General features: G+C 40.9%; 1 protein-coding gene across 7 annotated transcripts in view; it reads left to right on the top strand.

The window, feature by feature from the left end:
* LOC119721200 (myosin light chain kinase, smooth muscle-like) overlaps positions 1–23,387 on the top strand; it is a 75,994-nt gene that overhangs the window by 38,079 nt on the left and 14,528 nt on the right. For all 7 annotated transcript variants that reach the window (XM_038191127.1, XM_038191126.1, XM_038191129.1 and 4 more), the window contains 12 exons: positions 1,926–1,980; positions 6,726–9,406; positions 12,058–12,366; positions 12,598–12,832; positions 13,117–13,460; positions 13,802–14,101; positions 14,472–15,434; positions 15,689–15,886; positions 16,799–17,150; positions 17,730–18,016; positions 18,317–18,433; positions 18,688–19,332. In XM_038191127.1, the coding sequence (XP_038047055.1) occupies positions 1,926–1,980; positions 6,726–9,406; positions 12,058–12,366; positions 12,598–12,832; positions 13,117–13,460; positions 13,802–14,101; positions 14,472–15,434; positions 15,689–15,886; positions 16,799–17,150; positions 17,730–18,016; positions 18,317–18,433; positions 18,688–19,332 (6,486 nt within the window). The remainder of the gene's footprint in view (positions 1–1,925; positions 1,981–6,725; positions 9,407–12,057; positions 12,367–12,597; positions 12,833–13,116; positions 13,461–13,801; positions 14,102–14,471; positions 15,435–15,688; positions 15,887–16,798; positions 17,151–17,729; positions 18,017–18,316; positions 18,434–18,687; positions 19,333–23,387) is intronic.

A 23,387-nucleotide genomic window follows, 5' to 3' on the forward strand; every position in this document is an offset into this window, starting at 1 on the left:
TTATACAGGTATACGAACATTCCTCTCTTTTTTTTTTACATTTACTATACATTTACATTTCAAACTTTTGTTTCCGCGTCAGTATTTTGATAACCTCGGCACTGAGGTCAGGTGGAACAAATTGGCAAGCATGCTGATGAATTCGAATTACGTGTAATACGAGAAAAGTTCCAAATGGAGCACGTACTGAGGCAGCTTACACCTGATATCAATAACACCATACACATCACTGCATACATTTCACAGAACGTGTTTACGAAGTAGCACGATCTTAGTTGAAGTGCGCCCTCAGTTGGTTTTTTTTGTCTGCGGCTTGCATTTACACCTGCGTCTTTGGACGCAGCTGAAGCAGCTTCTCGTAGAGAAGTGTGTTACTACTGGTCGTAGCACGTTAATTCGGATCCGGGTATATTAATGGCTAGATATTCCAGCGGTCAAAGAACGAATTCCATTCGGATTGACCCACTTGTCGCCACTGATACCTTGGAGGTTTATCAGTACAGGTGTGCAGTCACATAGCATGTCTTATCTCGTATTAACTCGTATTATGTCGAATTATCTGGAATGAAATGTGGATTTCGATAATCATCCAAATAAATATCGGTGAATATCAATCAAATTCGGTTCCGTTAGAATTTCAACTATTGCTGGGAGAATATTTTCCAGATAGAAGTATCTCAAGTATCTCATTTTTAATCATCTCGGCTTTGCATGGAGCCGGTAGTAAAAACAATATTGACCAAAACAATTGGAATCCGATTCCTCGCTTCAGAAGGTCAACTGCACTAGTACTTTTCCATGGTAATATAAAGTGATGGTTTTCTTTAACTGTATAGTAAAAGTTGGTGTAGATCAATTGAATTAAGCACTTGACCAACGTGTACAGTTGAAAATTGAAATGCACCTGAAATATTAAATTGCCACTCGACGTATTATCTTATTATATAGCGTAGTTGAATAAAGAAACAAGACGGCAGTGCTTCCGGAATGTAGGTTTACCTTCCACAAAATTTGAGCGCTTTGCGTTAACGATATCTTGAACTTTGGTTACACAGTGCTTTTATTGGGGATAACATTTGAACTGTCGTGTCTGTTGACAAAGAATTGGTTCTACGCAGTTCAAAGGTCAAGTTTGATGATAGTGTGTGTAGTTTATGGTCATGAATTAGTTTGCTTTTGATTTGAAAACAAATATGCTTTTGAAATTGAGAAAAATAAAACTGATTTTTAAGAAATAAAAAGCTTAGTTTTGTTGCATGCTGACATCTACTTTAACACCTTTCAGCCAATCAAATATTAATTGCAGCTAGTCTTGACATGTCCCAAAGAGGTATTGAAAGTAAAACCTTGGGCTGTCGTTAGACATCACGTTGATGTTCCTATCCCAAAAAGTCATTGGAATATTTAGAAATAAGGCCATCACTGGCTCCAAGCAAGGTAAAGAACCTATACTTACTCACCATATTGTCTACTGCATTCCTTCCTCTATCCTTCACTGCCGAGAGTCCACGGGTCTCTAGACAAGAAGGCCTCGGTTTACTCCCCGTGCTCAGACCGGACTCAGAAGTCTAATTCTGCCTCCATGCTCAGACCAAACAACATAACAACCTGGAGGTCACAGAAAAACAAATCCTGCGGCGGGTCATCTTGATGATTTTACCGTCTGGCGAGTCTGGGTATCAGACGAGAGTGTGCCTGCAATCTAGGTCAAATCACAGCGCCAGTTGATTGGGGCTAAACACAAACCATATTGACAGCACTTATACCACTGAGAGACGGCCCTAAAACCAGTGCTCTACCCCCTTCTGAGCTTCAGACGGCCATGTCGGTCCGCAGTGGTTTTGTAAAGTATTCGGCAACATTTTGGTATGTCCCTCCTTACACAGTACTCATGTTGTGATATTTCACCGTCCTTTTTTGCACAGTGCTTGGTGGAGACGGATCGGAAGGAGAGGACGACGGTGCACCTTCTGAACAAAGGTATGTTAATCTTAACACCTGTTGTTTTCTTATCACTAATTGATTGGCAATGGTAACTAAAAGCAGACGTACCTATCGTTTCAGTCTTATAAATGATAAACCTTCCGTGCAAATGAACGAACTGCACTTTGGGAAATTGTCTTTTGTTTAACTGTGGCCATTGATTTTCAGACACGTAACCCCATCATTTGCCACTCTAACTAGGTTGATGCCTTAAATCATGCATTTCATGCTACTGTATTTTTAGCCAGGATTCATCTTTTTAATTTTTATCTGAAGCCACCAGCGTGAATCGAAAGCTTTACAAGAGAACCGAGTGCTTTAAAAATTGTTTTCTTTTACAGACCGTATAATAACTGTGCAGCATATGGAATTTGTTCGATAACATTTCTGGACAAAATGGCAGATCCGAGAAAACAAGGCTGAACCATGTAGTATGAGAACAGTTTGACAACCTGTAGTGGCTTTTCTTTGAAGTGAAAAGAAAGACTTGACGAGAGGTCGATGGACTCCAAATCTTCCGTAAACCACTTTCACGAAAGCCATGCTTTACAGCTTTTCTCTAGAAGTAAACAGAGCACATACTTGTACGTTTTAAACAGGAACTGCCTAAGGCGTCCAGGAAATCTCTGTTTGTCTCTTTCGTACCAAATGACACTTGATTCCTCAAACACCCACACAAACTGAGTTGTTCACAACATGAAGTCATACTAAACAGAAACAAAAACTCATTGAACTAGGTCTAGAAAAGGTTTCAAGAGTTGCACTTTATTTATGTTCACGTACTTATGAAAGGAGCGATCGGAAAGGGTCGAAAGTTTCAAGGGGAAAAGGGAACTCCCATTGATGTTTTCACTCAGCTTATTAAGAACGTGAGATTGTTTAACGCCCGAGGGCAGTTTGTCATCAAGTGGCTATTAATAATCAGAGTTAAGTGGTTTAACTTGAGGACAGATTGCGTCCTCAATTACCGGTTAACTGTTAAATCTCCCGTTAATCACTCAACAATGAACCAGTAAGCCACTCGGCTTGTTGCCAAAACTTCTTGCTTTTGTTGCTAAAAAGCGGTCTCCTTGTTCAGTATTATTAATGCCTGATCTTGCGTGAGCGGATTGTTGACATGCTTCTAAAGTGTTGTCCTTAATTTGTTTACTCTGAACGTTAACGTTGTCGTGATTGATGTTAGGTGACGCTGGTATCGCCATTGGCCGGATTCGTGTTCAACCGGTAACTGATTACCGTAGCTAGCTCAAAGCGAACAAAAGCATTGCCAAAATATGACCTAGTCATCTCATCACTGTTTTTCGTCTTTTTCTACGTAGATTTTAAAAAAAAATCTGTTGACTCGTTCAAAATACAAGCTGAAATCGGTTTCCACGGTACCCCCCCCCCCCCTCCATAAACTTAAAGAAAGTTGCATATTTTCTTCGGGCCAGAAGTGGTACAGAGAGGAGGGCTGACATTGAATTAAAACATTCAGGATAAACTGCCTGTCAACATTCCGGGACGGGTTGGGTGAGGTTTAACCTCCCACCTCCCACCCCTCCCACTTTCTCTACTTAAAGGGCCCACATAACGTAATTTATTTTATGCAAACCTTGGAAATGCACCCTTTTTGTGTCCCAATTCTTGCTATTTTTAAGGGGATATTTGGTGCCTTTTTGGTTTTCATGCTATTGCAAATGTCCACATTCATGAGCAAAAGTGTGATGTAACTTCAGGCAGAAACCTCAATGTTACAGCTATTTGAGCATCAATTTGCCACAATTTTATCGAAAATGTTCTCTCTTTTTGCTGATCATGTTGTTGATTCAGTACCTGACATTAGGCCAGTGAGCGAAGTTTTCCCACAATCATTTTCAGTGAGCAACTTTTGGGTTCACGATTTGAAAAGAAAACCCCTAAACTGAACAGTGTCTTAGCTTCATACCTTTAAAGGGAATATACATCATTGGCTTTTGCTGTAATTTTCAGAAATGAACTATTTGAGGGGTTAGTATAATAGATCAAATATTGTTACACTGACATGTTTGAAGTTTTGTGTTCGAAAATGCTGGAAAAACCAAGAAAAACAAAACTGTTCAAGTAGTCTGTTTCCCCGACTCCACTAAATATAAAATGGATCAATTTACAGATGCCGGAAAATTGTACGGTAAGGGTACCAGTCTAGCTGGCCTGCACCCGTTCATGAACATGTAACCAATAGCGAACAAAATTTGGACTGAATTAATGGTGAATTTGGAGCAGTAGTTGAAAAATAGTTAGGTTTTTCCAACGGTGGTCGGCCGACCACCGCTGGAAATTTTTACAAAAATACCATTTCTTGAAAATGACTTCACACCAGGTGCCATAAGTTTACAGGATGCTTTAGACTGTTATTTACCAACATCCTATTAAGGTATTTCATAAAAACTTGGTAGTTTTATTTTTCGATGGTTGCAAATGTTGTATATTCCCTTTAAGAGGAGGAGAAAGTTGCACAAAATATCAGCCCCGGTAAAACTGATGTCATGAACCCTTTAAATATTAAGAGATGTGGATGCAGAGGGAGTGACATTTGATCTTTTTTGTGCAACAAGAAATGATTCCGGACGCCAGTGAAGGACGTGCTTTTATGGCTTTGAACTATCACTGGAATGTTTATGTCTTGAATGATTTATGTGACGTTATGAAAAGGGATCGACAACTTGAAATCGACATTTCCGATGATAATCCGATCGTGAACTTTTTTGTTGGTGGGGTAGCTTTCTTAATTAGGGTTAATTTGTCTGTTTCTGATGACTAGTCATCTTGGGCATTCAGATAAATGTACTTATTTATTTATTTAGTTCTTATTTTAACCACTTTCACGATTACATTTCTTTAAACAAATAAATAAATTATATTTAATTGGCTTTAATAACACAAATGCTACAAATCACATTAGTTTACTGCAGCTATCGATTAAATTATGAGATGTCATGGGGGCGCTGTTTACGTTTAAAGGTGGTGTATACGGCAAGCCAGTCCGGCCAAGTTCTTTGGAATGGAGATAACAACAAATATGTTCTCTTAAAATAGTTTTGTAGTTTTATATGTAGTCGATTTTGTCTTCGATTTCCAACCTTCGTCTGCAGTTCTTGTTACTTACAACCATTAAATGAAAAGCCTATAACTTAAAGGGAATATACAACATTTGCAAACATCGAAAAACAAAACTACCAAGTTTTTGCGAAATACCTTAATAGGATGTTGGTAAATGACAGTCTAAAGCATCCTGTAAAATTATGGCACCTGGTATACTGTCATTTTCAAGAAAAGTGGTATTTTTGTATCAATTTCCAACGCTGATCGGCCGATCAGCGTTGGAAACAACTGGCTTTTTTTTTCAAATACCGGCCCCAATTGACCATTGCACTTGTTTGCAATCGATTACAAACCTATGAACGGGTACGAGCCAGCTAGACTGGTTCCCTGACCTTACAATTCCCCAATGTATGTAATCTGCTCTGTTTCTTCTTATATCGAGTCAGGGAACCAGACTACAGGAAAATGATCGTTTTTCTTGGTTTTTATAGCATTTTCAAACCCAAAACCTTCAAAAAGTCAGTGCATCTATATTTGCTTTATATTTCCAACCCCCCAATTCCATCCATTTCTGAAAATTACAGCAAAAGCAAATGATGTATATTCCCTTTAAGTGCAGTAGGTGGAAGGTTATGTGGATGTGATTGCGGTGTCTTTACACCATTCCCCCAATGGCATGGTGAACAAGTTGGAACTTCAAACTGTTTGCTCTTACCTGTAGACAAATAAACAGGTATTCACCCGGACGAGAGAGGGTGTACAACCTGTGACCTTTATTCAATGAGGGGCATACAAAGTGTGCGGGTCATGTTGACAGGTTTCCTGGATCGCTTTGCGCGACAAGAAAAAATATACAAAGGAAGACAAATACGAAACCACTAATAGATTACATTCAGCCCTTCGGGTCAGCGCTCTGTAGAAGCTAAGTTTTCAGTTTGATAATTTGAGTCTGAAAATGTTCATTTGGGATTTTGCCGATTCTTCTGGCCATGTTATTTTGTGACGAATGTATAAATAAAAACGTGTAAAAAGTTGTTATACACAACACAGGAGAAATATTTTTAAAATGTAGTTATACTAGAGTTTTTGTGGAGGGGGGGTCATTGGCCTTCATAATATTTTTCTCCGAGAAAAAAATATTTCTTAGTACTGTTGACATAATCTAGAACTTATGTACATGCTTTCTGAAATTAATATTTGTTATTAGATTTGTTTAAGAAAAAAAATTAAATTGATATTTGTCTCTGTGTTTTAAACCGTAAAAACCGTTTGACATTATTATGAAGTGTTAAAAACAGTAATATACATTGTATAAAATCCAAACACTTGTAATTACTGTCAATTTCCCTTCCTAAATAAAGATTCGAAGAATTTTTAATTCTGGCACAGTACATGCAGATTACTATGCGCAATGTCTAGCCGTATTTAACGAGCCACAATTGCCAGTATGATGATGAGGTCATGGAAGCATAATAAAAACCCACCACGCGGTATAGAGGCTCAAAGAAAACTCCTCGGCGTCGCGAAATAAACAGACAATTTATTATTCACGAGAACCCTAACAAGTGTAAGCGACCTTGGCAAGTCCTTGTTGCGGCTGCAGTGTCTTGACTGAGACTTGAAAGATTGTATGTTGTTGTTGCCTGACTCTTTTCTGTTTGCTTGCATTCCGTACATAGCTTGGGCGAGAGAGCAGTGACTGAGGATCACATTGGACAGGTCGAGAAGGCGCAACATAACCAGATCGATCTAAGAATCCCCACAGATGTAACCAAGACCACAGATCAGCAGAAACAGGAAGAGATTTCTCTCACCAACGATTTCGTCACCTCTCCGAGTGGAAAGGACAGCCAGACGTCTTCAAACCGATCCGATTTTGATTATTTGTCCGGAGGAGAGAAGAGTTCGAGTGACTGGACACCGAGGTCTTCTCCTTGCACCAGCGCAGGCGTTAGTCCCAGCTCGTCTCTGCTTGAATTGGATTCCTGGTACAAACGTGGGCGAGGAAGTAATCTAGAGTTTCATCATCAGACATCGCCTAAAGGGAGTGGCAACACCGGAAAGGTGACTGAACGAATCTCAAGATACGATGACAGACTGAAAGGACCGAAACAGACTGTGAATAGTGCCCGGGCAAGTTTACGATCAACACCAGGGACTGATATTACTAGCATCAAGTCTCGCCTAGGAAGAGCATCATCCGGAGAGAGTGACAAACCCTCTTACGTCGCAAGCGTCGAGAGGCCATCCCGACTTCGTCTTGCAGAGCTTGAATCCAAACGGAAGACCCGTTCATCCAGCGAGCCTCCTCCCGAGTTCCAGAACCAACGGGACAAGATTCTCTCTCGCCATTCCAAACCCGAACAGTCCAAGACCTACGACAGCAAGGCCAGTAAGAATTACCCCAGCAGGGAGACTTACGAGTCTGCTTACAACAAACTCTTGAAGAGTTCTCGTGTTCCCTCTGCCGGCGTCAGATCTGCTTCCCAACCTCTGAAGCCGCAGTTCGCGACAAAGATTTCTGTGTTCTCAGGCACCGGATCGAACGGGAAGACGGACAAAATATCCAGCCCCGAATCAAAACCAGATAAGAAGATTTACGCTGGACGGGAGATCAAAGTGAAGTCGTTGCCTAAAGTGGTAGTATCCAGAGAGGAGTCCCACTTGAAAGGTCGACCTATCGAATCGATCAGGGTAAACCACGACCGGACGAACGGTCGGCTCTCAAGTGACGATTCCTTGACGGATAGCGAGAGATCCAGCACATCATCAGGCTATCCAGAATCCAAGAAGCCGGTCTATCGGACCGAGAAAACTTTCGAACTTCTCGGAGACAGGGCCGTAAATTCTCGAAAACCAGGCGCTGTTCTCGCCTGGAAAATTGAGAAGTTCGCCAAGGGTAGTCCCCTGAAGAGTCCCCAGGATCTGGAAGCAGAAAAGCAGCAACCAGTCATGCAATCGCCGGTGAGTGGGAAATGGAACCCGACGAATGGGACGCAGCAGAAACGATCGCAATCAGTGGATAGGGCGCTGTACCCTGGACAAGGCGGTGGCTCACTTGCCGCTAAAATTGAGAAATTCGCGAAAAATACAACCAGCACCCAAGATTCAAAATCAAAATGGAAAACAAACGAACCGGTGAGCTCAAAGAAATACGAGTATAGTGCCGCTAAGGTGGCCGATAAGGAACGGAAGAAAGATCAAAAGCGACCAGATGTAAACTATGCAAGGGGTGGCGAGCTCTCGTCTGCTCGACTAAAATACCAGGAACCTAAAGTGGCTGTCGACCAGCCCGATCAGGGTACCAGCAGTAAATTGCTGAGTAATAAAAACATAAAACTTACAAAGACTACCAATGAAGTGCCGAGTACAAAGCAGACTACAGATTCTGTTATCAACGTAACGAAGGGTAGTTCCAGTACGATTGACATTACCATCCCACGGGGTGTAACTGAGAAGACAATTAAAGTAAGCGAAGCAACTGTCGTGAGTGCACCCCCTCCGGAAAAGAAGCATCAAATGCCAAAAGGAAAGACGCACGGCGATCATTCTTCTGTTAAGAGTTTAAAACCAACCGAAGTTGAAGTAGTTGTAAAGACCACAGCGAATGATTTATCTGCTGGATCGTCTGCTTTGATAACTTCAGTGTCACCCAGTAAAACCTCGTCCCTGGGAAAAGACTCCAAGGAAAACACATCATCAAGGAAACCGCAAGCGAGCCCCGCCATGAATCGTCGAGGGGTGTTACCGGGAGGTATCGGCAAACTCACGGCCAAATTTGAGAACGGCAAGGCTGTAGACACATCAAGCAAATCACCGGCCAAGATCGAATCTGTAGTCATGTCTCGGCTCAATGATAGGAAACATTTATTTGATGGCACCGGCAAGCCAAAGAACAATGGGAACACTGTCAATTACAGGGATGTTCTATCTTCGTCATCAGCGGGGAAATTGAGAAACACGACCGTGTCGAGCGTTGAGAAGCCTGCCGTGGAAATCGCCAAATCCCCCGTTGATGTGAAAGCGAAATCTCCGTCTCCCCTTGCTTCCCGTTATCAGGTGAAACCAGCAGCTGATGAAAAACCGCCTACTTTCACCCAGAAACCCAGAGATCAAACAGGAACAGAGGGAGGGTCCATATATTTTGCTGTCTCCGTCGAGGGAAATCCCAAACCAGATCTGTCTTGGCACTACAAGGGGCGGACCCTCAAAGACGAGGGGAGATATGAGCTTTACACGGAGAAAGATGTTTTCTTCTTGGAGATGTTTGACTTGGAGCCGAGTGATGCTGGAATGTATACCTGTCGTCTTGTGAACAAAGTCGGACGGGCCTCGGCAATGGCAGAACTCAAAGTCACAGGTGAGTGCTAAGAATGTTTCACACTTTATGAAATATCTGGATGCCTTTACCGTGGGATGTAGAAGTCAGAATAGTCAGAATCTCAAGCATGTCAACAGACAGCTGACAATCACAAGGGAAGAAAAAAAAATAAGATGCATCAAACAAAAGGAAACCGAAACAAAAATTTGGTTTTACATTGTTTGTTATTTTTGTTTTGCTTTCAGTATTTGTATTCACTTTGAATACTACTTACAGGTCATCCTGATCAGTCTCATTTTCAAATTCGAATAGCTATCAGTATTAAGTTGTTAGACTTTAATATTGATGTTCGATAAAAACGAAGTTTGGATAAAGTAGGTAGTTAGGTACAAAAGGTCAAATACATTTGGGCCTCCACAATTATTAATGCCCCTCATGTAGAACTTAAAATTATAGTTGAAGCAATGGATAAAATCAAAGCAATGGAATAAAAAAATCAAAACGAAAACAAAAAAAACAAAGAAAGTTTTGATTTAAAATAGCCTAGGTTTCCATGGCAAAGATCGAATGATGTGACGTCTTTAAATATACGTCCTTCAGTTTCAGTAACAATACCTTAAGTGGTACTTCGATTGTCCCAAAATAACAAGGACCCCTAAGCAAAATGAGTCAATTTATACAGCTAGCTGTATCAAATTTGTGGAATTTAAAACTCTCTCCAAAGCAAGCCTATCTTGTGGCGTTAAATACCGTGAGGAATGTCAACCGCCAAAAGTATTGCCCCAAAACCATGTAATATTTACACATCCCTTGAGTTCATGAACGATGCGGAATGCCTGTTGCCTTGGCGACAAATTGCTCCCTGATGTGGGAGTAGAGGCGTAAATTGCCAGGGAGAAGTTTGTGTGATTGCAGGGAGTCAAATTCTTCGTGTAATCGAATAAGTCCAAAACCACATATTTTCAAGTGTCGTTTACATTCACAAAAGACGGTGTAATATAAAAACGAACACTTGGAATAGTGCTTCAAAGCAGTAAATGTGTACGGTATACCGTATCGTGAAGCTAAACTTTATCAGCCTGCATGGTAGGCCTACAGTTGCTATAGTACTTTGTTAAATGCACTTGTATATTTTCTGTTTCAAGTTAAAAGTCTGGGCAATTAATTCTGCTGCTAATTACTACTTTTTACGGCTGTAAAATGTAATGGGCCTTATTCACGAGTCGGCCATATTGAATTGAAAGTGAGGTAAAATCTTAGTTTTTTGAACTTGCGGAGAGAAATGAAGACAAGTAAATTACTAATTAATTCAAGTCTGCTTCAATGAGTAATTCAAAATGTGTAATTAATCATTCCCTAATTTTTTAAGCAAGATTTAAAAAAGAAATGACAGTAAAATAAGGCTGCATGAATAGTCTGGCACCATACCTTTCAACAGTTAACAATTTATGAAATACATTCAGGGAACTCGACAAATATGGCCAACTCGTGCAAAGGGCCCCTTTAAATTCAGCTTTCAGTTTGAGTTTCTAAAACACTCACTTGTCGTAGAAAGCCGTCAATTTTGAGATATCATGACCACAAAAAAGGTACATTTTCGGACGATGTGACTGATGAATTGTGAGCTATTTACTCCGTAGATTCATCATCTTACTGTTATTTAACTGATTCTTATGAAGCACCCTGACATTTTGTGTGGGAATTTATTACTTTGTTGGTTTGTGACTACGTGAGAAAATGGGATAACAAAATATGGTCTAAGATGGCAGTCTTTTTGGTCCTGGATTATTTACTTCCTCGAAAAAAATCCAGGCCCCCATTATTTTAATACCAGACAATTGGTAATTTCGTATGAGCCGTTTGTTTTCTTTCTGACTAAATTATTTTAACAAACGTCGCTACATTTTATGATCACTAAAAATGTTACAATGTTTAATACTGGATCAATGTCACCATTTTCCAACCAGAAATAAATAGGCCTTTTGTTTTCAAGTACCTCTGTATTATTGAATGTAATCAATATTCTCACTGATCACGCCTGTTTAGCGTCAGACAATACCAAATCCTTGCTGTAATCTCACTCCAATGACCTTTCTTTGTTCTTGACCAGGAGTTTTGGATTACTTGACGCAGGTGTTTCCCGTCCAGTTCTTTGCGTTTTTGAGTATTTGCCTTAAAATGGCGTATTTTTAGCTGGAATTGTAGATATTTCAGATGAATCATGTCTCTGCCTAAAGGGCATATTAGGGAGCTGTACAATGACCTTGTGCATTCGGTTGAAATGAAATAGAAGCATTTCGAAATGTAACCTTGGGTCCTGAAGGCGAGGTTCAAATCTATTTTTCGAAGTTTACTAAGTTACCACGACGATGTTTCTGTTTATATCCACCCATTTGTTTAATTTGTCAAAACTTCACTTACAGTTTCCTGATAGTATTTTGTTACGGAGTTATAGGCCTATGGAAACATGTCGAAACTGAACTTTGCTATTGTTTTGTGAATAATCCTGTGGCTGAAATGGCTGAATGCACCGACAATCGCTTGCCTTATAATTAAACTGCATTTTGAAATTCTCTCTGAGTCTTTGAATTCAGCAAAGCTAAAATGCGTGTAGTTTCAACTTTATCTGTGTCAACATTTTACGTCAACCATTTAGACGATACTTGCTCTGTTTGTTTTTACTCGCCCAGAAAAACCCAAGCCAGTCATTCCAAAGGGACAGGCTCCGTCTTTCGTCCGCAGGATTGCGGACTGCGAGGTCTGCGAAGGCGAGAAGGCCGTGTTTGAATGCAAAGTCACAGGCGATCCCTTTCCCGAGATCACGTGGATCATGGACGGTAAGGTGGTACAGGAGGACCGACGTCATCAGATTACGCGCAAACCGGACGGCACATGCGCACTGGTGGTCAGTGACATCAGAGAAGAAGACGATGCTGTGTACACGTGCACGGCAAAGAACGGATTGGGCATGGTTTCGAGCACCGCTGAGCTGATTGTAGGTAAGTGCGTATGTGAAACTTACCAAAAACCGAGGAAGATTAACAGCTCAAGATTCTCAGGATAAACGGCAGCCGTCCTGAACCAATTCAAAATTGAAAATTTGTGTCTTGGATTAGAACAAGCGATTTTTTTTAAAAACTGCAAAAATTTAAAGAGGTTTGATTGTTTTTTATATGTTTCCTTAAAGAACTCGATTTAACTTATACGAAATTCTGATATATTTTTTTCAGAATTCGAGGCTCCGAAACCCCAAGAGCCAAAGAAAGTAAAAGCAGTCGAAAAAGCCCCATCCAAAGCACAACCCAAGGCCTCGATGCCACGAGATGAGCCAAAGCCTGTACCAAAGAAAGAAGAGAAAATTGAGCCCGTCAAACTTGAGACGAAGGACGTTAAGAGGAATGGTACCGTCTTGAAGGATGAAACTGACAGTCGAGTTAAGAAACGAGATGAGGAGGTTCATGCCGAGTAAGTGTTGCAATTGTCTTAGAAAATAAACTCTAATGATTTGTTGATGTAGGCCTATACGATATGTGAAATTCATATTTATAATGTAAAATAAATTGTCAAAATTACTGAAACTTTCTTTAATGTATTTATTCTTGTCTTTGGTCCTCACTGGCCTTACTATACCGTTGATATCCGATTTTTTTTAAATTAAACTATAAAAGAGAACCTTTCTTCCTCACGACCGAAGCCATGTTCAAAACTTCAGGCTCAATATTATCTTAAATCTATTGTTCTTGTTTCAGGCCACCGCAAAACCTCCACCATCAGCCCCGCCGATCATCGCTCCAATCTGCCTCCCAAGCGCCCAAACCCCCCGAGTTTATCCTCCGACCCCGATCCACCCACATCACGCCGCCCGAGACCGCCAGCTTCTCCTGCATGGTCAAAGGGTTCCCCGCTCCCGACGTGACATGGAAGAAGAACACCAAAGTCTTGAAGGATGAAGGGAGGTTTGAGATCTATCAAGACGGAGGGGAGCATTTCTTGGAGATTTATGACACTGTGGAGGAAGATGCCGGACGGTATACTTGCGTCTTGGCCAATGAGCTTGGCAAGACTACATCAAGTGCTAATATTGCTTTACGTGGTAAGGTTTTTCAAATGGGGATTTGGTATTTGAATTCCATTTTTTTATGATTTTTTCCCAGATAATGTTGTTTATTGTCAAAGCCATGGGTTATCAACTTAAATTCAGGGTTCAAACATTTTCAAAGGTGTCAGATTTTGTTGCGTCCTATTTTTTTTAGTTTACTTGAGCTTTTGAGAAGAACATTGTGTTGCGGAAATGGTTTTTTATTAAACTGAATATTATTGGTGTGCTTTTAATTGGTTTGAATATGTAGATGTCAAAAACTTGAGGATTGATTTTTTTTTTAATGCAACAAGCACCTGAAATTGTTAATATTTTACCTTGTCACCATTAAATAGGCAAAGTCGCCAGGGACGACCCACCGAAATTCACACAACGGCTAACGAACTGCCGCACTAAAGACGGCGGTGTCGCCCGATTCTCCTGCCGTGTGTCCGGCGAGCCGGCCCCTACTATTCAGTGGCTGTTCCTCGGTAAGGAAATCTCCCCCGACGACGATATCTACGAGATCGCGTTTGACGGCGAGAAGGCTACGCTGGTTCTACCGGAGGTGCTGCCCGAGGATGAAGGGGAGTATGAGTGTATTGCGCGCAACAGGGCTGGGGAGGCGTCGTGCAGAGCTAGACTGAGCGTGGAAAGTAAGTAGAATCGAATTCACTAATCAAAAAATATGATGATCGAGTAGTTTGGATTATGAGCAACGAAATAAAGCATTATGAGTAGAAGTTCAATTAAACTGTCAAACTCGTTTTCGTAATCGTTGATTTTAACTGCTATTTTGTATTCTTGATAATTATATAATCAAGTTTATATAATATTTTGAACACAAGTAGGCCTATAGGTACAATGGCACCTGCATGATTGATTTAAGCATAAAACATGTTCCACTTTACATGTATTTCCAGCCGTTCTCTATACAAACTGAATCGCGTTATAAATTAACATTCCAATTCAAAGAAACTGTCGTCACTTATCAGGTTTAACCTGTTTGAATTCCTTATATTCTAGTCCCTCCTTGTGAACCGACTGAACCCGTTGAGGCTGCCCTTCCAACCGAACCCGTGTCAGCGGTTCAAGCGATGAAGAAAATGCCCTGGGAATTGCAAAGGAAGACTTCAAGAACGGAAATATTCCTCCAAACTACTCCATCGGAGTCTGAGGAGGAGGTGTTGAAACCAAAAGATGAGCCCAAGCAAGAGGAACAAGCCAAAGATGTTACGGAAGATTCAGAAGCAGCTTCCTCTTCAAATTCTGAGGATGAGTTGCCCAAATCCGAGACTGTTACCAATCCCAAGGAGCAGGTGCTGGATGTTGAGAAAGACTTAGAAGCGAAGAGTGAATCACCAAATGAACCAAGTTTGCTGGACAACCAAGATGCTGTTGATGTGCAAGAAGACCCTCGAGTTGAACTTGAGTTAGTTCCAGATTCAGAACCAATCCTGCAAACGAAACCTGTGCAGGAACCTGAAGAACTTTCGGTCGAAAGATCTGTTGCCGACATGGGCACTCTTTCCGTTCAGATCGAAGCTAACAAAAATGAAGCAGTGCCTTCGAGTTTGGATCTGCAACTCGAGCTGGAATCAGAATCAGAATCGGAACCGGAAGCCAGTCTGAGAATTGTGGAATCAACTCAAGTCAAGAAGGAACTCCAACAGCCTGAGAGAAACGAAGAACCTGAAGTGGCAGACATTGCTCCGGAGATGCTATCCGAGTCTCATCTTGATGGTCTGTCTGAAATTGAGGTCTCTGTAGCTGAAAGCCAGGATCTTGAATCCGTCACTGATGACAAGAATGTAGAACTTGTTCTTGGAGATGCCGTAGAGGAGCCAGCAATCAAAGCTGAGTCCAAGACTAACGAGGAATCTGTCCCTTCCGTGACAGATTCTCAGACAAAACCAGAGTTCCTTCAGACACCCAGTGATGTGGAGGTGATGGATGGTAGTCCATTGGCTCTCACTGTAAAAGTCAAAGGTATAAACGATGCTGATTTACACAAGATGTCTTGATATGGTATACTACTTTGTTGTTTTCCAAATTTATTAACCAGGCATTGATACCGCCCGGCTTTTTACATTTCATGTTATTCTTGTTTGCCTGGTGACAAAAAAATATTTGGTGCTCTTCATAACAAATACCACACCATATTATTGCACCCGCTTAGACATATGCCAGGTAATGTAAATTACAATGTTGAAATTGTTTTTGATTTGCTTGTCGGATTTTAGGGACACCAGAGCCCGAAGTCATGTGGATCTTTGACAGCTGTGAGATCTTGGAGGATGATGACTTCAAACTCCTTCATGATGGCGAGCTTCATTCCTTGGTCATCCGTGAGGTCTACCCCGAGGACGCTGGGGTCTACTTCTGTAAGGCGTTCAACGCGGCGGGCGAGGATCAGTGTTCTGCCAAGATCGTCGTAAAAGGTGAGCTGATGACGTGATGCATTCTGAATCGTCGCAATAACGTTTAAGAATGAATAAATTGGGGATTATCTTTTTAATATCAAGGCTGCTAAAAATTGATCTGACATCTGAAAAAGTGACAATTTGGTGATTGCCTTGCTACGGAGCAAACATCTCAGTTAAAAGAAATTCTATGCTAATTATAAAAAGAAGCATTATAGTTTTCGTTTCCGTGAAGCCTTGGAGTATAGAAGGGCATTAATTTAAAAGAAACTGAGTGCACTCATCTTAATTTATCAGCCAATCCTCTAAATACTATTTCTTTTCTTTAGCTCACTTCTTCGTAGGAGTTCACGTCTTCAGATCATCTATTTCTTCCTTTGTCGTAAGCTGTCCGGTAAACGGCTGCATGCATGCGATCCCAGTGTGCTGTTTATTGTTAATATTATGGCTGTATTTGACAATTTCAAATCATTTGTTTTAAAGTGTCTGACGTCATGCATGATTTCGCGATTTATCTTAATGTTTCCTGCCTTTTATAGCGCTAATTTGTTTCAGTTGCAGCATGATGCGTTGTAGTAAACTGTTAAAATATTTTCTCGGGAAACTGGTGGTAATTACCGTTTTTTGTAACATGTTGTATACTTGTGACAAGTTACAAGTTCATCGTTAGTGATTAAATCTCATTCTTGATGTTTGCTGTGGTGTGTGTTATAATGTGTAAACCAACGACACAATGCAGGAGCACCCGACGTTTCAAGCCTATTACAATATTTTTCAACCTTTTGGTCGAGATACAAAACATCAGGCCTTCATACCTCTCGAACGTTCTTGTTCTTAGTCGTGCTGTAGTCTACCAAACCTCCCAATCGTATTTTTGGAAAGATGGTATTCCTTGATTTGTATCAAAGCACTCTGTTCTTTTGGTTACAGACCCAGTTTGTCCGGGGTCTCCTCCCAGATTCACGCAAAAGCCACGGTCGGTGACAGTAGATGAAGGCAGTAGCCTGAGAATCACCTGTAAGGTGGAAGGCGATCCGGAGCCCGCAATCTCCTGGGCCAAAGATGGTCGCATCATCTCGCCAGGACAGCGGATCCTCATGAAGAAGCTTGGTATCGGAAGTAGTCTAAGGATCCTTCAGATTCCTGCCGCCTTGGCGACGGATGCTGGGTCTTATGCCTGTACGGTCAGTAACTCCTTCGGCGAGGAGAAGTGCACTGTGTCGGTGGTTGTGCATGCTTTGGAAGAGGAGCAGACAGATTTTAGACAACTGTTGAAATCAAGGTAAATCTGGCAGGATAAAGAATAGAAGGGTTCTTAAAGATAAAGGCGGTCATTGAAGTAGTGATTGCCTGTAGAACTTTAAATCGCTTTGGGAAAGACGAATAATAGGGTTCCGGTTCTTAAGACAACCATGTGGTGGTATATAATTGCATGTAAAATTTAAAATCACTTTGGGAAAAATATGAATTGTTGCAATGATACGACCCTGGATAACTAACTGAGGTTTAGTTGGGATTTGAAAAGTTCGGATGAGGTTTAAAACATGATATTGAAATTTAAATTTTTCCTAACTTTAATTTGCACTCTTTTCAGTTGAAAGGATTTTTTAACGTAAAATTGTCATAGGTCCCTATGCCTTCTTACTCTTTTAGGGCCTATGTACATTTGAAAGTCATTTTGGGGTTTTATCACCTCGATTTGTATTGTTCACTGCCTTTGAATAATCATATGAAGGGCAAAAACCTAAATTGAATCATGCACCAAGAGCCAACTTAGCGTCATCATTCTGTGTTAAGCAGTTTGTTAAAAAAAATTACATACCTCATAATATTAAAGTTTTATGTTATTATTTCGAAACAGACCGCGACTTCAGAATATCAACAACAACAACACCATCAACAGCAGCACGGACAAAAGCTCGCCAGAATCCGACTCGCAACAATTAGACTTCCGTCACGTGCTCACACGTCACGTGCAGACCAAGAAGGTGCCAAAGGTCATCGAGGGGTTAAAGGACATGCGCATTAAGGAGGGAGAATTGGCGGTGTTTCAGTGTAGGGTGGAGGGGACACCAAAGCCTACCATTGCTTGGACGGTAGATGGCAGGGAAATCAAAGAGTCGAAATACTTCAAAATGACGACTGAAGGTTCGTGAACTGAGGTTCCTGCAAGAAATGAATATAAAGGGTGTAAATGATAACGATATAAAACTGACAATGTTGCAATTTTAAGATCAACCAAACACATCTGTATCAATAGGACTTCGTATACAAAACCAACTTTAACCAATTTTGCATTGTCGACCGAACTTTAAAATCTTGCAGAAGTAGGTCTTACGAATGCAACTGTTTTCGTTCTTGAATATTGTAACGACCACTTATTTTTGGTCCGAATAATCTTGAAACAACTTTGTATTATAGCATTGGTTTTTTTCCTATTGTACCCAGGCACGCTGGTGAAACTGACAATAACCGAAGCTTTCCCTGAGGACGAGGGTGAATACTCGTGCATTGCTTCCAATACAGCTGGTCAGGACAAGACAACTTCAGATCTCAAGATTGTCCGTAAGTTGATTTAAAAAAAAAAAACGTTTTCATAACTGGCCAAAAAATGGACAAATGACCAAAAACCCTCACCTGACTTTCGATTTCTTTTGGTGAATATTCAAGTTAACAATTTGTTGCGCACTAGAGCCTATCTGTACCCATCAAATGATATTATGCCGAAAATTCTGTCAATTTCACAATATCCCTTAACACAACATGTATAAAAAAAAACACCAATTTTCACTAATGATATTGTGTACAATTCTCAACAGCGTGGGAAGAGGACGAAAATGATGATGAGGAATTTCTCAGGTCCCAAGTATCGTCATCCAAAGCCACCAGCAGCCCTCGAGATCATCTTGACGAAGTCTTCAAGAGGACACTGACAATATCCGAGGATGACGACGATGTTGATGCAGATAATCCCGGCACCCCACCCCGACCCGCCATTACAGTCACCGAAGCCTCGCCCAAGAAATCCAAGAAAACACCGCCGCCAGTTCCCGCCAAAAAGACCTCGCTGACGCGCATGAGAGCGCCCTCATTTGAAGAGTCAGACTCTGACTGGTCTGGCAAAGCCATCGAGTCAAAACCAGCGTACGCCGATGGGAAAGTCAATATAGAATCCCATTCAAAGCCACAGTTTACCGAGGGACTTTGCGACCGGCGGATCGTGGAGGGCAAGTCGGCCGTGCTAGAGTGCCGAGTCACCGGCGAGCCCGAACCGGACATCTTCTGGTACTGTGACGAAGTGGAGATCGGGGAGACAGACCCCAAGTATCGGTACGAATTTGAGGGAGAACACGGTGTTTCATTGGTGGTCAATAATGCCAGGATGAGTGACGCAGGAACCTACACGTGCAAGGCTGTCAATGCAGCTGGGACGGCCGAGAGTTCAGCTCAACTCATCGCTGGAGGTCAGTTCACAGATTTTGTTTTCTGTAATAATAACATTTCAACTAACATTTCGTTTTCACTGTTTCAGCCAACGCACTAAAGGACTACTTTAAGAATAGACCTTATATGTTAAGGCGGAGTTAATGGCAATGGTTTTGTATCTCTTGGAGCATTGGACAGGCACGGATGGAACCTATTGTGCATAAATGGTTGCTAAATTGTTAGAGTATCAAAGAACTCACTCTGAGATATCCATAGGGTTTATTGACTTTCACTTACCACCTTTGAATTTATTTTCTGTATTTTGGGGTATTTTGCTTTGGATTTTTCAATGCAAATCGATGGGAAAGTTAACAAAGATCTCAAATAATTTGTCATCTGCCGTAAGTATCAAAGAAATGTAAGACAGGTTTAGTGTTACATGACAGTGGTTGATATTGGATGTTTTATTGAACCATGACAAAATGCATTCAACAAAGCAAGGCCACTTACTTGACCCTATTATTAGTGTCCGATTCTGTAACCAAGTAATCCTGGGAAAATGGGTTGACGACGAGTTCTTCACGTCGCTTTTCACAGCGAAATCAATATGTACAAATCGAGTAAACTTCAAAGTCAAATCCTACATTCCTCGCACGAAACGAACACTGCGGCATAAATATATAAGCCGATTCGGTTCCCTCCGAAACTGTATATACACGACAAAGGCCTTTTCAAGTCAACACAAACTGTTTTTTGTCAGCGGCAGAATTACTGCAAATGTTGAAAACCTCGTAGTACGCTACATGTACTAGTATAACCTTGTGGATTTTTTTTACTCTATCCCTCAATAAATCTGTTCCATGCATTGTGTAAACATCCTAGGTCCCTTTGGCATGTCAAGTTATTAAAAGTTTTCAATGCTGCATGGAGCTATTCAAACATACCACAACCTTTTCCATTTTGATTATGCCTCAGACCTCGGCGTCTACCTTCTGCAAATATATTTTGATTGACCTAATTCGGTTGTGGACAGACACACCTTTAGAAACACCTTGCAAAAACCTGTTGTCTCTCGTTTTATGTCGGTAACTTTGTTATCATAAACCGATGATTTATGTGTCAAACTTGCCATGAAGGCGTGTGCTGTGTTGTATTTACCATGTACGCGTGAATACATTTTGAGGCTCCTAATGGACCGTAGAGGGCAATGGCTTTGTATTGGTTGGATAGGAGTGGGTGAACCCTTTGTGTATTCATTGGTACTAGGCCTAAATTGAAATAACAAAGTACCCTCCGAAATAATCTGCAACACACGAGGTCTAATTGAAATCTCAGCTTAATGGATCCGAAAAGTTGAGAGTAACTTGACAAACCTGCCATAGAGTTACTGGGGCCGTGTTAATGTACAGTCGAGTCTCGTCAATATAAACTCGCACAGTTGGGACCAAGGCTTTATGTTTGTTATAACCAGACTTTTGTACTATTAAACAGAGTTTGTACTAACGAGAGTCGACTGTATACGCGCTGTGATATTAAATACACCCAATGGCTGATTAGAATTTCAGCCTTAACACCGAGTGCAATAAGCTGAATTAACCTCTCGGATTGGACATAGAACATTACGATAGATCCCGGCAGTACTGTACTTCGCTTTCCACCCCAACCTCACGCCTGAGGGTCTTCACACTAACGGCATATCATTTAGTAATGTCTTTAACTTAATTCAAACCCTTAACGAAATGCTCATCAAGAAAAAGTAGCATTCATATTCAGATTTTTGTGCAAGTGTATAATCTCATTTGTATCACTCGTTTCATGTAAATGGACTGAAGTGAAGAACATCACATCTTGAAGTCCTAGCAGTTAAGCCTATGCAAGCTGCCGATGTATATTTTAATTCCAAGTGTTTTAATAGTATAATAAAAAGCCGGCTCTCTGAGTGATCCCCGTTTGCTATTTCCCAGGTTTGCAGCATTGCTAATGTTGCTAGCACTTTGGGCGTGCTCCCTGGCTATGGCATATATACGGGTCTATGGCTTCTGACTATAGAGCCCTTTGACATTGACAAAATGGGGAACCGCCATCATATGGCTGGATAGCTCAGTTAGTAGAGCACCGGAATGGCAATCTGGAGATCGCAGGTTCAGACCCCTCTCCAGTCAATTTCTTTGTTGAACTTTAAAATAATCATAATGCACTAGCCGGTTTCCCTGTGTGGTTTATTTGAGAACAAAAATATTTTCAAGTTGATGTGCATTGCACGTTATAGTCGGAGCGTCAGTAATGCACCGACGCGACATGTCGTACATGATTTAACCTTGTTCGGATGTAATAGAGTAAGATATGTTGGAATACTGGCATGATAAACCCGGTGTAATGCAATTTGTACGTCTTAAAGCGTTTATGTTGTGGGAAAGCAAAGTCACATATGCATCAATCAGCCAAAGCACTTTATAAAGTGGTCTCTTACAAGCTTATGCAGTGACATCTGACTTAAACATGAGCACTGACGCATTTAAATGATGCAGTCGTTTGATCGGTATTGCTGCAGTCATATAAGGACATATGGACCACCTCGTTATCAAAGTGATATAGTACATTGAAAACTGATAACTCCTTGTCTCTCCAATTTCGAAAATTTGGAAGAAATATCAAGTGAGATTTTTATCCTCCAATATGCACCTGTCATGTAGCTGTTTTAATTTGATTTCCTTAATTAGGGTGTGTCCATGTAATTAGTGGTTTCCATTGCAGATTACTGCAGACAACAAGAAAGAGAACTCGGTAGAAAAAACCCATGGAAACACGATAGTTCACGCTAAAATAACATTAACACTAATACACCATTGCAAGATGTTCATGCGGCTTGAGTGTCATACACATTCCCTTCCCGTCGCGCTAGTTTACTTTAAATTTCACCGCGTCAGCGCAGATTTACTTCTCAGAAAATTCTCTCAATTACACGGGTTCGTCCGTGATTTACAAGCCTTCGCGCAAATTAAATCTGCCGGATATTTCCTCGCTAGCAGTGGGAACGATCGCTGTCTGGTCTCGGCAGACGATACCCCCTTGATTGACAGTGAGACGTGTCGTATATCGCAGATGTATACACTATGTAATTAAAATCCAAATTGGCCTTTCATTCACACAAGCCGAAGTCTCACCGGCGGGAGCGCTTTATAAATGTATTTTCTTTTAGATATCTTCCTTTTTTTTTCTCCAGCAAGACTGCAACTGAGGAATGGGCAAAGTTTGGAAGTAAATCATTAAGCAAAGGTCAGCCAGCTCTATAGTGTTTAAATTTGCCCCATTTCAACAATGTCCCGTGCTGAAGTTGTGTGTGAACGGTAAACATTGCAACTTTTATCGGGCGGAGTTTATTTGTGTCCTTATCTTGAAAAGTTGGTTTTAAGAATCTCCCTGACGATTTAGAAAACATTAAAATCTCATATTTTGCTTGACGTCATTGAAGATTTTTTTTTATCCCATGTTCGATGTAGTTTATTATGACAAGTTGCACTCCGAGTGCTTTTCTGACATTGTGACATTTCTACAATGATATCACTATAAATCCAGCATTAGCAGCTCTGGATTTCCTTTTAACCAATTTTATTGACTTCCTGTATAAACATAGACTGATCTGTATTTAAACTCAGTGTTCATCCAAGTCGCCCTTGGTTCAAGTCAAACTTCCCGTTGTTATATTATGCAATTTGAACCTCAGTGTATATTGTTTTTGTACTGAGGTATGTGGAATTTTGTAAATTAAGGATCCGTTTTCCAAACCTCGGCTTCGTTCCAGCAACATGCTCCTGGAGATTTTTAGGTTCCTAACTTGGGAAACTCCGGTTCTGAATATAGGCCTGCTTCAGGAATATTAAATTCTATCATAAATATGAGGCCAAAAATAAAAGTGTTTCCATTGGATTGTAGCACCAAAGGCACCAAAATAATTCTAGACCCAGAGATTGAGCCGCAGCATGCGACAAAACCAAGGTTTAGAAAACCTCCACAATTCACACTTCACCGTTACTCAAACGAGACATGACGTGGTAGTAGGATCAGACATATTGGATTATTGCACGCACTCACC

Source organism: Patiria miniata, unplaced genomic scaffold, assembly GCF_015706575.1.
Source record: "Patiria miniata isolate m_02_andy unplaced genomic scaffold, ASM1570657v1 HiC_scaffold_13, whole genome shotgun sequence".
NCBI lineage: Eukaryota > Metazoa > Echinodermata > Asteroidea > Valvatida > Asterinidae > Patiria > Patiria miniata.